This window comes from Macaca mulatta, chromosome 10, assembly GCF_049350105.2.
Source record: "Macaca mulatta isolate MMU2019108-1 chromosome 10, T2T-MMU8v2.0, whole genome shotgun sequence".
Taxonomy (NCBI): domain Eukaryota; kingdom Metazoa; phylum Chordata; class Mammalia; order Primates; family Cercopithecidae; genus Macaca; species Macaca mulatta.
The window spans coordinates 104,575,190-104,589,017 of NC_133415.1; the positions used below are offsets into that span (position 1 = coordinate 104,575,190).

Genomic DNA, 13,828 nt, shown 5'->3' on the forward strand with positions numbered 1-13,828 from the left:
GTGCCGGGGCAGAAAAGGCGAGAGGCCACTTGGGGGGGCAGGGGGGCAGGACCTGTGAGTTATTCCAAACGTACACACCGCTGCAAGCCCCCCTCTCTGAATCTGTCTTAGGGAACACGCACTCCCACACACACCCTGGAGAAACACTACCTTAGAGAAACCCTCGCTGCCACACACGCACAAGGACGTCCATATTCACCACCTCAGAGTGAGGGTGACACACACAGGAACACTCAAACTGTCCCTCCACAAGCAAGCGATGGTGACTATTAATACTGTCTCTCACACACCATGTGCTGGGCACTATTGTAAGTGCACTTCAGCCTCACAACAACCCTGAGATATGCTCCTATAACTGAGCTCCCCATGCAGATGAGGAAACTGAGGCACAGAGAGGCTGAGTAATCTTGCCCAAAGACATAAAGCTGCTAAGTGATAAATGGGAACTGAAATGTAGGAAATCTTAATCTTTACTGCCACTGTATCTAGAGAAACTTAGGTGGATGGAGCCCTTAGGAGGGACCACCAGGCAACAGTTAAAAAGAGTAAGATACATCCATTGCATTCACAGAGCCCAGCAGAAAAGACCAATCTTTCAGGACATACACTGCAACCCCATTCATATAAACAGCAACAAAATTTTACACACTTAAATGTTTTCCAATTTCCTTAACTACAGGTTAGATTTCTCTGCCGGGAAGGAGACTAGGATCAGGATAGAGAGGGACTGAAAGGAGCTTCAGTCTATCTCTAATGTTTTAAGTTTTTTGTTTTGTTTGTTGGAGTCTCGCTCTCTCGATAGAGAGTGCAGTGGCTCCATCTCGGCTCACTGCATCATCTGCCTCCTGGGTTCAAGCAATTCTCTTGCCTCAGCCTCTCGAGTAGCTGGGACTACAGGCACGCACCACCACACCCAGCTAATTTTTGTATTTTTAGTAGACACAGAGCTTCACCATGTTGGCCAGGATGGTCTCAATCTCTTGACCTCGTGACCCGCCCACCTCGGCCTCCCAAAGTGCTGGGATTACAGTGTTTTTTTGTTTGTTTATTCTGAGATAGGGTCTCGCTCTGTCACCCAGGCTGGAGTGCAGTAGTATGACCCTGGCTCACTGCAATCTCCACCTCCCAGGCTCAAGAGATCCTCCTGCCTCAGCCTCCGGAGTAGCTGGGACCACAGGCGTGTGCCACCATGCCTGGCTAATTTTTGTATTTTTGGTAGAGATGGTTTGTTGTTTGCTGAGTCTCACTCTGTTGCTCAGGATGGCGTGCAGTGGTGCCATCTCGGCTCACTGCAACCTCCGCCTCCCAGGCTCAAGCGATTCTCTTGCCTCAGTCTCCTCAGTAGCTGGTATTACAGGTACCCACCACCATGCCTGGCTAATTTTTGTATTTTTACTAGAGACAGGGTTTCACCACGTTGGCCAGGCTGGTCTCCCGACCTCAGGTGATCCACCCGCCTCGGTCTCCCAAAGTGCTGGGATTACAGGTGTGAGCCACCATGCCCAGCAGAGATGGATTTTTGCCATGTTGTCCAGGCTGATCTTGAACTCCTGAGCTCACACAATTCACCCACCTCAGTCCCCCAAAATGCTGGGATTACAGGCATAGGCCACCATACCCAGCTGTTTTAAGTTTTTATAAGGAAACTATATTAAAGTATTAACTGCATAAGTAGAAACTAATAAAAATTTAAAACTTCCCCAACCTTCCCCTGAGTTGGGAACCCTAACTCATAAAATCTGGTTGGATGGAGGGAGTCACCCATAGCAGAATCCACTTCCAATCTAGATTTATTTCTTCTTGTAATCGATAAAGCCAAAATCAGTCATTCATTTTACTTACTTGCTTACAGCCATTCATTTTCCTTGTCACTCCTCCCCCTATCCCCTTTTAAAGCTTGCCCTGACAGTTATTTTTTAAATACAGTCAGCATAACCACCCAAGGGTTAGCAGTTGTGGTTCTTGGAGAATTTCACTTTCATACTGTTTACGCTGTGAAATATATTAACTTCGATTCAAAGGACTTTAAATCTCTTATGTAAATCTATCCAGAGATGTGCTGCCTTGTGAAACTCCTCCCCACGCCCATACATCTTTACAATCAAAGGATTACTCCTGTTTCCAATCAGATGTAAAGTACACACTGCAGCCAAAAGAAACTGGTACATTTCAGAATCAAAGCATAACCAGACCACATAGGGAGTGAGAGAAAACCTGTCTGCGAGGAGCACAGACTCGGCGTGCAGAGCGGCCCCCTCCACCACGCTGCTATTTTCTTGTTCTGTGCCAAAACCCGAGTTTTTGTTGTTGTTTGTTTTTTCGAATGTTCTAGTTTCTATTTCTCTCTGCGTGGGCCTGGCTAAATCCCATTGATGTTCATGGAAAGTGTGTGCTCATACAAAGACAGGAGCCACTCACTAACCTCCCTGCTGCAAATAAACACCACCTCCTAAATTATCATGTCTCCCCCCACACATACACACACAGTTCCCATTAATCCTAGGGGCCACGCCATGCCTTAGATTAGAAATTGCTTTACAAAGAGATGCAAATTTAGTCCAGGAATAAATTCCAACCATCCAATTTAGGAGGTCCTTAATATCCATTCACAGGTATTTAGAAAGAAGCTTTAGTGGGCGGGGGAAGGGGGACGGTTGAAGGAGACAGCTGTCTGAGCTGGTGAAGAATCACAGGCAGTGACAACTCATAGACAAGCAACTCTGAAAGTGCAAGCCTCTTTTGTAAAGTTGTACATCAAAAATAAATTTACTAAAGCAAAGCTAATCTATGGGAGATAGAAATCAGAAAAGCAGTTGCCTGGGGTGGTGGGGGCGGGTGGGGAGATAGGAACAGGCACTGGGGAACTTCCTGGGGTGAGGGAAATGCTCCGTATCTTGATTGAGGTGGTATTTATGTGGGGGCTGACAAATGTCAAAACTCAATGAATTGAAAACTGAAGATCTGTGTATTTTATGGCATATAGATTATATCTCAATAACAAAAATACCCTACATTTATTTGGTCATCATATTAATGTTATAGATTATTTCTGCTCTCTTGAGTTACTTCTCCCCTAACATATTAGTACCAAGAAAAAAATTATTGACCGGGCACGGTGGCTGACGCCTGTAATCCCAGCACTTTGGGAGGCCGAGGTGGGTAGCTCACAAGGTCAGGAGATCAAGACCATCCTGGCTAACGTGGTGAAACCCTGTCTCTACTAAAAATACAAAAAATTAGCCGGACGTAGTGGCGGGCGCCTGTAGTCCCAGCTACTCAGAAGGCTGAGGCAGGAGAATGTCGTGAACCCAAGAGGCGGAGCTTGCAATGAGCCTAGATCGCACCACTGCACTCCAGCCTGGGCAACAGAGCAGACTCTGTCTCAAAAAAAAAAAAAAAGAAAGAAAAAAATTATTAAAAGCTAAAACATGGCTGGGTGTGGTGGCTCACACCTATAATCCCAGCATTTGGGGAGGCTGAGGCAGCAAGATCGCTTGAGCCCAGGAGTTCGAGACCAGCCTGGGCAACATAGGGAGACTCCATCTTTACAAAAACTACAAAAAGAATTAGCCAGGTTCTACAAACGAAAATAGAAACCTGAAACTGAAAAAAAAAATTAGCCAGGCATGGTGGCTCATGCTGTGGTCCCAGCTACTCAGGAGGTTGAGGCAGGAGGATTATCTGAGCCCAGGAGGTGGAGGTTGCAGTGAGCCGAGCTCGAGCCACAGAACTCCAGCATGGGTGACAGAATGAGACCCTGTCTCAGGGGAAAAAAATTAAAAAGCTAAAACTTAATCGAACAATGAAAAACACATCATTAGTGGCAGAATTTAAAAATTAAAATGAGAATGTTTCCTGAGAATTGTATACAGCCACATGAACCATTTTACTTGCAGTAATTCATTTAAACAAACCTCCCAACAAACCAAAGCAGTAGAAAGGATGGTTCCTTTTTACAGATGACAAAACTGAGGCTCAGAAAAGTAGGCTTGGTTCAAATTACACGACTTCACAGAGTGCAATTAAGAGGTAAACACGGTCAGCCATGGTGGCTCACACCTGTAATCCCAGCACTTTGGGAGGCCGAGGTGGGTGGATCACCTGAGGTCAGGAGTTCAAGATCAGCCTGGCCAACGTGGTGAAACCCCCGTCTCTATTAAAAATACAAAAATTAGCCAGATGTGGTGGGCACCTGTAATCCCAGCTCCTCGCGAGGCTGAAGCAGGAGAATCGCTTGAACCTAAAAGGCGGAAGTTACAGTGAGCTGAGATTGCACCACTGCACTCCAGCCTGGGTGACAGAGAGACTCCGTTTCAAAAAAAAAAAAAGAGAAGAGAGATGTGGCTTGAGAGATGGGGTCTGGAGCATTCCTTGCTGGGGGCCAGGGAGGGGCCTCCTGAGCCCAAAAGCACAGGGGTGAAGTAATAGGAAAGTCCCTCATCTTCAAAAAGAGCAGAGAGGCCAAGGGACAGCCTGAACAGACACACACCAGGAAAAGGAATGAGTCCAATTCACATACTGCTTCAAATTGTTTTTTTTTTTTTTTTTTTGAGACGGAGTCTTGCTCTGTCACCCAGGCTGGAGTGCAGTGGCGCGATCTCCGCTCACTGCAAGCTCCGCCTCCCGGGTTCACGCCATTCTCCTGCCCCACCTCCCAAGTAGCTGGGAGTACAGGCACCCGCCGCCACGCCTGGCTAATTTTTTGTATTTTTAGTAGAGATGGGGTTTCACCAGGATTGTCTCAATCTTCTGAGCTCGTGATCCGCCCGCCTTGGCCTCCCAAAGTGCTGGGATTACAGGCAGGAGCCACCGCGCCCGGCCTAAATCATTTTTAATGAGTTGTTGATGTTTAAAAATCAAGAGAAAAATTACACTAAAAATTTTAAAAATGATTCAAAACTATGGGTATCTTGTTTTGTTCCTAAAAAGAAGAAACATGGGCTGGGCACGGTGGCTCACACCTATAATCCCAGCACTTTGGGAGGCCAAGGTGGGCGGATCAAGAGGTCAAGAGATTGAGACCATCCTGGCCAACATGGTAAAACCCCGTCTCTACTAAAAATACAAAAATTAGCTGGGCGTGGTGACACGCACCTGTAGTCCCAGCTGCTTGGGAGGCTGAGGCAGAAGAATCGCTTGAACCTGGGAGGCAGAAGTTGTAGTGACCCAAGATCGCACCACTGCATTCCAGCCTGGCAACAGATCGAGACTCCGTCTCAAAAAAAAAAAAAAAAAAAGAAGAAGTAGTAACGGGCTGGGCACAGTGGCTCATGCCTATAATCCTAATACTCTGGGAGGCCAAGGCGAGAGGATCACTTAAGGTCAGGAGTTCAAGACCAGCCTGGTCAAAAATGGTGAAATCCCCATCTCTACTAAAAATACAAAAATTAACTGGGCATGATGGCACATGCCTGTAATCGCAGCTACTCAGGAGACTGAGGCAGCAGAATCACTTGAACCCGAGAGGCAGAGATTGCGGTGAGCCCAGATCATGCCACTGCACTCCAGCCTGGGTGACAGTGAGTGAGACTCTCAATGAATCAATCAGTAAAAAGAAAGTGGTAAGAATTTTTATTCATCGTACTCGTTTGTTCACAAAGCAACTCTGGAGGGAAGGACAAGAAATGAAAGTATTTGGGAGGCAAAACTGGATGGAAGTAGATTCTTCAAAAGGGACATCGGTATATTTCTTGAGTCATGTAAATGTACTACCTTTCAAATAACTACACTTTAAAAAGATAACCAATAAAAGGCAATACGATAATTGATATTTTATATACATTGTAGACTAACTTTGTTGTTTTTTTTTGTTTTTTTTTGAGACGGAGTCTCGCTCTGTCGCCCAGGCTGGAGTGCAGTGGCCGGATCTCAGCTCACTGCAAGCTCCGCCTCCCGGGTTTACGCCATTCTCCTGCCTCAGCCTCCGGAGTAGCTGGGACTACAGGCGCCCGCCACCTCGCCCGGCTAGTTTTTTGTATTTTTTTTAGTAGAGACGGGGTTTCACCGTGTTAGCCAGGATGGTCTCGATCTCCTGACCTCGTGATCCACCCGTCTCGGCCTCACAAGGTGCTGGGATTACAGGCTTGAGCCACCGCGCCCGGCCGACTAACTTTGTTAAAGTAACTTATGGTTTGATTTTTATGTAAGTATATAGTAAACAGTTGTAGAACTAAAAAACTAAAATGAAGTTAAGAGTATTTCACATAAAACTATAGAGTTTGTAACTCTTGGGTCTGGCACCTCCTGGTCCCTGTTTGTACCTGACTGGGCAGAGTAGCCAACAGGAGGTTCTCATTCTCCCAGGGCTTTACTGTGTCAGCCCAGCTCTAGGGCATCTCAGTTTATAAGGTAAAGCCAACAGTTTCCTAGGCCTAGTGCAGTGGCTCACACCTGTCATCCCAGCACTTTGGGAGGTCAACATGGGCGGATCACTTGAGGTCAGGAGTTCCAGAGCAACATGGCCACCATGGTGAAACCTCGTCTCTACTAAAAATACAAAAATTAGCCAGGCGTGGTAGTGGGTGCCTGTAATCCCAGTTACTCAGAAGGCTGAGGCATGAGAGTCACTTGAACCCGGGAGGTGACGGCTACAGTGAGCCGATATCGTGCCACTGTGCTCCAGTCTAGGCAACAGAGCGAGACTCTGTCTCCCAAAAAAACAAAAACCGTTTCCTGATTATCACAGTATCAGTGCTTAAAGGCACAGGCACCACCTGGCACTTGGTTAAGCATGCCACCTGACATAAGCTCTCATCCTGAGAGCTAGAAAGGCCCTTCAAGCATCCTTTCCCTTCTGATAACAGACATTCTTGCCTGTGTCAGGTGGCATGCTTAACCAAGTGCCAGGTGGTGCCTGTGCCTTTCATCTCACACAAAAAAACAACTCAAGATGGATTAAGGACTTAAAATCTAAGTCCTGAAACTATAAAAATTCTAGAAGATAACTACTTCACCCCAAAATGCCTCCGAGCAGAAAAGAACTATTCTTGTCATTCCAGAAGCACCTGCATTGTTTGTGTGGAAAAAAATGACCTCCCTTCCTTTTCTCAGGGCAAGAGCTGCTGGCATCGCTTGTCTGATAACATGGCACGTATGGCATATGCACACCCGCTCCCTGGTCCCTGAGCATCTGGCTTCCTCTGCTCCACAAGCACCTCTACACCAAATCTTTATCATCCCACACCTGCTGCCAACAGCAAAAAGGTTTATTGTTTTTGTTTCTTTAAGGAGAGCCTAAATCTTTTTTATGTTTACAACTTTCTCTTAGTCAAAAAAATTTAATAAGTTGGGTGTGTCAGCTCACATCTGTAATCCTAGCACCTTGGAAGGCCAAGGTAGGTGGATTCCTGAGCCCAGGAGTTGGAGATGAGTCTGTGCAACATAATGAGATCCCATCTCTACATAAAACTTAAAAATTAGCCAAGAGCATCATTCTTCACAGAATTAGAAAAAACAATTCTTGGGCCGGGCACAGTGGCTCACGCCTGTAATCCCAGCACTTTGGGAGGCCAAGGTGGGCAGATCACGAGGTCAGGAGATCGAGACCATCCTGGCTAACACAGGTGAAACCCCGTCTCTACTAAAAATACAAAAAAATTAGCCGGGCATGGTGGCGGCACTTGTAGTCCCAGCTACTCAGGAGGCTGAGGCAGGAGAATGGCGTGAACCCAGGAGGCGGAGCTTGCAGTGAGCCAAGATCACGCCGCTGCATTCCAGCCTGGGCGACAGAGCGAGACTTGGTCTCAAAAAAAAACAAAAGAAGAAAGAAAAAAGAATTCTAAAATTCACATGGAACCAAAAAAGAGCCTGCATAGTGAAAGCAAGACTAAGCAAAAAGAACAAATCTGGAGGCATCACACTACCTGATTTCAAACTACACAATAAGGCCATAGTCACCAAAACAGCATGGTACTGGTATAAAAATAGGCACACAGACCAATGGAACAGAATAGAGAACCCAGAAATAAACCCAAATACTTACAGCTGACTGCTCTTCAACAAAACAAACAAAAACATAAAGTGGGGAAAGGACACTCTTTTCTACAAATGGTGCTTGGACAACCGGCTAGCCACATGTAAGAGAATGAAACTGGATCCTCATCTCTCATCTTATACAAAAAATCAACTCAAGATGGATTAAGGACTTAAAATCTAAGTCCTGAAACTATAAAAATTCTAGAAGATAACATTGGAAAAACCCTTCTAGACATTGGCTTAGGCAAGGATTTCATGACCAAGAACCCAAAAGCAAATGTAATAAAAACGAAGATAAATAGTTGGAACTTAACTAAAGAGCTTTTACATGGCAAGAGGAACAGTCAGCAGGATAAACAGACAACCCACAGAGTGGGAGAAAATCTTCACATCTGACAAAGGACTAATATCCAGAATCTACAATTAACTCAAACAAATCAGTAAGAAAAAAACAATCCCATCAAAAAGTGAACTAAGGACATGCATAGACAATTTTCAAAAGAAGATATACAAATGGCCAACAAACATATGAAAAATGTTCAACATCATTAATGATCAGGGAAATGCAAATGAAAACCACAATGCAATGCCACCTCCCTCCTGCAAGAATGGCCATGATCTAAAAATCAAAAAACAATAGATGTTGGCGTGGATGCAGTGAACAGGGAACACTTCTACACTGCTGGTGGGAATGTAAATACAACCACTATGGAAAACAGTGTGGAGATTCCTTAAAGAACTAAAAGTAGAACTACCATTTGACCCAGCAATCCCACTACCGGGTTCTACCCAGAGGAAAAGAAGTCATTATATGAAAAAGATACTTGTACACGCATGTTTATAGCAGCACAATTCACAATTGCAAAATCGTGGAACCAACCCAAATGCCCATCAATCGACAAATGGATAAAGAAACTGTGGTATATGGCCGGGCGCAGTGGCTCAAGCCTGTAATCCCAGCACTTTGGGAGGCCGAGATGGGCGGATCAAGAGGTCACAAGATCAAGACCATCCTAGCTAACATGGTGAAACCCAGTCTCTACTAAAAAAATACAAAAAAAAAACTAGCCGGGCGAGGTGGCGGGCGCCTGTAGTTCCAGCTACTCCGGAGGCTGAGGCAGGAGAATGGCGTGAACCCGGGAGGCGGAGCTTGCAGTGAGCTGAGATCTGGCCACTGCACTCCAGCCTGGGCGACAGAGCAAGACTCCGTCTCAAAAAAAAAAAAAAAAAAAAAAAAGAAACTGTGGTATATATATTCAATGGACTACTACTCAGCCATAAAAAGGAATGAATTAACGGCCTTTGCAGTGACCTGGATGAGACTGGAGGCTATTATTCCAAGTGAAGTAACTCAGGAATGGAAAACCAAACATCATATGTTCTCACTAATATGTGGGAGCTAATATGTGGGAGCTAAGCTATGAGGACACAAAGGCATAAGAATGATGCAATGGATTTTGGGGATTTGGGGGAAAGAGTGGGAGGGGAGCAAGGGATAAACCACCACAAACAGGATGCAGTGTATACTGCTCGGGTAATAAGTGCAACAAAATCTCACAAATCACCACTAAAGAACTTATTCATGTAACAACATGCCACCTGTACCCCAATAACCTATGGGGAAAAAAATGAATTAAAAAAAATTATCCACGCATGGTGGCATGCACCTGTAGTCCCAGCCACACAGGGGGCTGAGGCGGGAGGATTCCTTTAGCACAGGAATTTAAGGCTGCAGTGAGCTATGATTGTACTCTGCACTACAGCCTGGGCAAGACAAAGTGAGACCCTGTCTCTAAAAGCAAATTCTTTTTTTTTTTTTCTTTTTTTCTTTTTTGAGATGGAGTCTCGTTCTGTTGACTAGGCTGGAGTGCGGTGGCACTCACTGCCACCTCCACCTCCCGGATTCAAGCGATTCTCCTGCCTCAGCCTCCTGAGTAGCTGGGACTACAGGTGCATGCCACCATGCTTAGCTAATTTTTATATTTTTTTAGAGAAGGGGTTTTGCCATGTTGGCCAGGATGGTCTCGATCTCTTGACCTTGTGATCCGCCCATCTCGGCCTCCCAAAATGCTGGAATTACAGGTGTGAGCCACCGCACCCAGCCTAAAAGCAAATTCTTTAATTAAAAATAAAAATAGAGCCAAGCGCAGTGTCTCACACCTGTAATCCCAGCACTTTGGGTGGCCAAGGTGGGTAGATAGCCTGAGGTCAGTAGTTCAAGACCAGCCTGGCCAACAGAGTGAAACCCTGTCTCTACAAAAATTAGCTGGGCACGGTGGCGGGCGCCTATAATCCCAGCTACTCAGGAGGCTGAGGCAGGAAAATTGCTTGAACCCTGGAGGCGGAGGTTGTGGTGAGCCGTGATTGCGCCATTGCACTCCAGCAGCAAGAGCGAAACTCCATCTCAAAAATAAATAAATAAATAAAAATAAAAATGTTAATGAGATTTATGAACAGAGAATCCAAGTGTTCCCCCAGGTCCCACTTGTTGAGAATATAAACAGCAACTGCATTTCATAATATCTCAGTTTGGAGAAAAAAGGGTATCCATTCTGCCCTCTCCACAGCTCAGTTACATTGGACCTCTTTCTATTTCTCAAATGCTCTAAGCACATGCCTGCTGCAGGGCCTTTGCATTGCTGCCCTCTGGAATGTGCTCCTTCTTCCCATCACCTTTCAGGAGGCCTTTCACAGCCCACAGGCTAACGCTGCCCCTTCACATCTCCTACCCTTCACCTTCATTCATGCAAAAAATACTAAATGTACCTGGGATACCCCATCTGTCCTATGACCTTATTCTGTTACCTTCAGAGCACTTTTCACAATTTGTAACAATTCCGTTTATTGGTTTATTGTCTACGCCCTCTGAACATCAGCCCTACAGGGCAGAAGTATTCGTCTCCTCTGTTCATTGCTGCACGCCCAGAACCCAGCACAGGGCCTGGCACACAGCAGGTACTCTACCACCATCTGCCAAAGCAAGAGAGAAAGAAAAGGAGACGAGGGAAGGAATAGAGGGGCCACTCGGTCCTGCCACACATCATATGCACAAAAGCAGATACTGCTACTTTTCCAACCCCTCACACTCAAATACTCTACATTGGATAAAAAGAAAATGTGATCTCAGAAAACAATCCAAACACAAGGTGAGCATCCCTGATGCAGAATGTTTGGGAGCCGAAGTGTTTGAGATTGCAGATGTTTTCAGACTGGGGAACATCTGTGCCATCCTTACCAGTTGAGCATCTCAAATCCGAAAATCTAAAATCCACAACGCTCCAGTGAGCATTTCCTTTGAGTCCCATGTTAGTGCTCAACAAGTTTTAGATTTTGGAGCACTATTTTTATTTATCTGGAATTTTTTGTTTGTTTTTGTTTTTGTTTTGAGACAGGTCTCTCTCCATCACTCAGGCTGGAGTGCAGTGGCGTGATGTCAACTTACTGCAACCTCTGCCTCCTGGATTCAAGCGATTCTCCTGCCTCAGCCTCCCAAATAGCTGGGACTACAGGCGCGTGCCACCACACCCCGCTAATTTTTTATATTTTTAGTAGAGATGGGTTTCACCATGTTGCCCAGGCCAGTCTCGAACTCCTGGCCTCAGGCAATCTGCCCGCCTCGGCTTCCCAAAGTGCTGGGACTACAGGCATGAGCCACTGCACCTGGCCAGATTTTAGAGCCTTTGGGATTTTGGATTTGGGATGCTTAACCTGTGATACAATCCATGAGGACAGGGGATTTGTCTTTCTCATTTGCCACTGTGTTCCCAGAGTCTAGACTTGTGCCATATACAATAAGCATGCAATAAATCCTTGTTGAGATAATGCAAGACCAAACACCTAAACGAATGAATGAATGGCACAGCCTTTGCTGTAGTTTGATCCAGGTGGTATATGAAACGGAGCTTCAACATTAAAGTCTCAGAGACTCCCAATGTGTTGATCTGAGGGCATCCACTCCCTTACAAGGCCACCATCCCATTCCAGATACCTCAGCGAGAGAAACAAAGAACTTTCTGTTTCCCAACCTCTAAGGTTACTGAACAAACAATGCCGATTAACTTACCAGGGGAACCCAGTAGGTATAGAGTGCGCCAAGCCTCATTTCGGGAACAAACTGAGAGCAGGCAAGAAGTAAGAAATAGAGGTTGAAAAAGTATTTGAACTGGTTGAACAGCACCTGGAATGGAGGGAGACAACAGAGAAAGACACTCAGGGCTTGTCTGATGAAATCTGGAACATTGTGGGAAACTAATATTTAAAAACATTCCTGCAGCTAGGCGTGGTGGCTCACACCTATAATCCCAGAACTTTGGGAGGCCGAGGCGGGCGGATCACCTGAGGTCAGGAGTTCGAGACCAGCCTGACCAACACGGCGAAACCCTGTCCCTACTAAAAATACAAAAATTAGCCAGGCGTGGGGGTGGGCACCTATAATCCCAACTACCCAGGAGGCTGAGGCAGGAGAACTGCTTGAACCCAGGAGGCGGAGGTTGCAGTGAGCCAAGATCGTGCGACTGCACTCGAGCCTGGGCAACAAGAGCGAAACTCTGTCTCAAAAAAAAAAAAAAAAAAAAATCCTGCATAAGAATACAATTTACACCATACTTTTCACATAGAGCTTAAACACTTCCATATGTTGTTTAGAAAAACACACATGAATAATAAAAGTATCTTTTGTAAAAGAAAGAGTAAATAATGGTATACATGGAAATTGTAAACACCAAATTCAGAAGAGCAGTTACTTCCTGGGGAAGGGGTAAAATCTAACATGGAGGGGCACACAGGGGCATCAACTATGTTACGTGTGTTTTAGGGTTTTGTTTTTTGAGACCAGGTCTCGCTCTGTCACCCAGGCTGGCATCCAGTGGAGTGATCGTAGCTCACTGAAGCCTCGAACTCCTGGGCTCAGGCAATCCTCCTGTCACAGCCTCCCAAGTAGCTGAAACCACAAGCATGCACCACCATGCCCAGCTAAATTTTTTGTTTATTTGTAGAGACAGGGTGTCCCTATGTTGCCCAGGCTGGTCTGAACTCCTGGGCTCAAGCGATCCTCCCACTTCAGCCTCCCAAAGTGTTGGGATTATAGACCTGAGTCACTGCATCCAGATTGTGTTTTTGTTTTGTTTTGTTTTGTTTTGTTTGGGTTTTTTTTGAGACGGAGTCTCGCTCTGTCCCCCAGGCTGGAGTGCCGTGGCGCGATCTCCGCTCACCGCAAGCTCCGCCTCCCGGGTTCATGCCATTCTCCTGCCTCAGCCGACCGAGTAGCTGGGACTACAGGCGCCGGCCACCACGCCTGGCTAATTTTTTGTATTTTTAGTAGAGACAGGGTTTCACCATGTTAGCCAGGATGGTCTCAATCTCCTGACCTTATGATCTGCCCGCCTCAGCCTCCCAAAGTGCTGGGATTACAGGTGTGAGCCACCGCACCCGGCCGGACTGTGTTATTTCTTAGACTACATATTTTGTATGTGCAATAGGCCACTCAAGATGTTGTTTAGGAGGAGGTTTTTGTGTAAAATGCTTATGCTATAAGGTTGAGTGCAAAAAGAAAGATAAAAAGTTATGTCTGGCCAGGCACGGAGGCTCACACCTGTAATCTTGGCACTTTGGGAGGCTGAGGTGGGCAGACTGCTTGAGCTGAGGAGTTCAAGAGCAGCCATGGCAACATGGTGAAACCCCATCGCTACAAAAAATACGAATATTGGCCAAGAGTGGTGGCATGCACCTGTAGTCTCAGCCACTGAGGAGGCTGAAGCAGGAAGATCAATTGAGCCCAGGAGGCAGAGAGAGAGCCAAGATCACGTCACTACACTCCCACCTGGTGACAGTGAGTCCCCCATCTCAAAAAATAAAA

General features: G+C 45.9%; 1 protein-coding gene across 3 annotated transcripts in view; it reads right to left on the minus strand.

Annotated features, from left to right (window-relative positions):
- ATP9A (ATPase phospholipid transporting 9A (putative)) overlaps positions 1-13,828 on the minus strand; it is a 168,288-nt gene that overhangs the window by 118,951 nt on the left and 35,509 nt on the right. For all 3 annotated transcript variants that reach the window (XM_015148777.3, XM_077951996.1, XM_077951997.1), the window contains exon 3: positions 12,038-12,151. In XM_015148777.3, the coding sequence (XP_015004263.3) occupies positions 12,038-12,151 (114 nt within the window). The remainder of the gene's footprint in view (positions 1-12,037; positions 12,152-13,828) is intronic.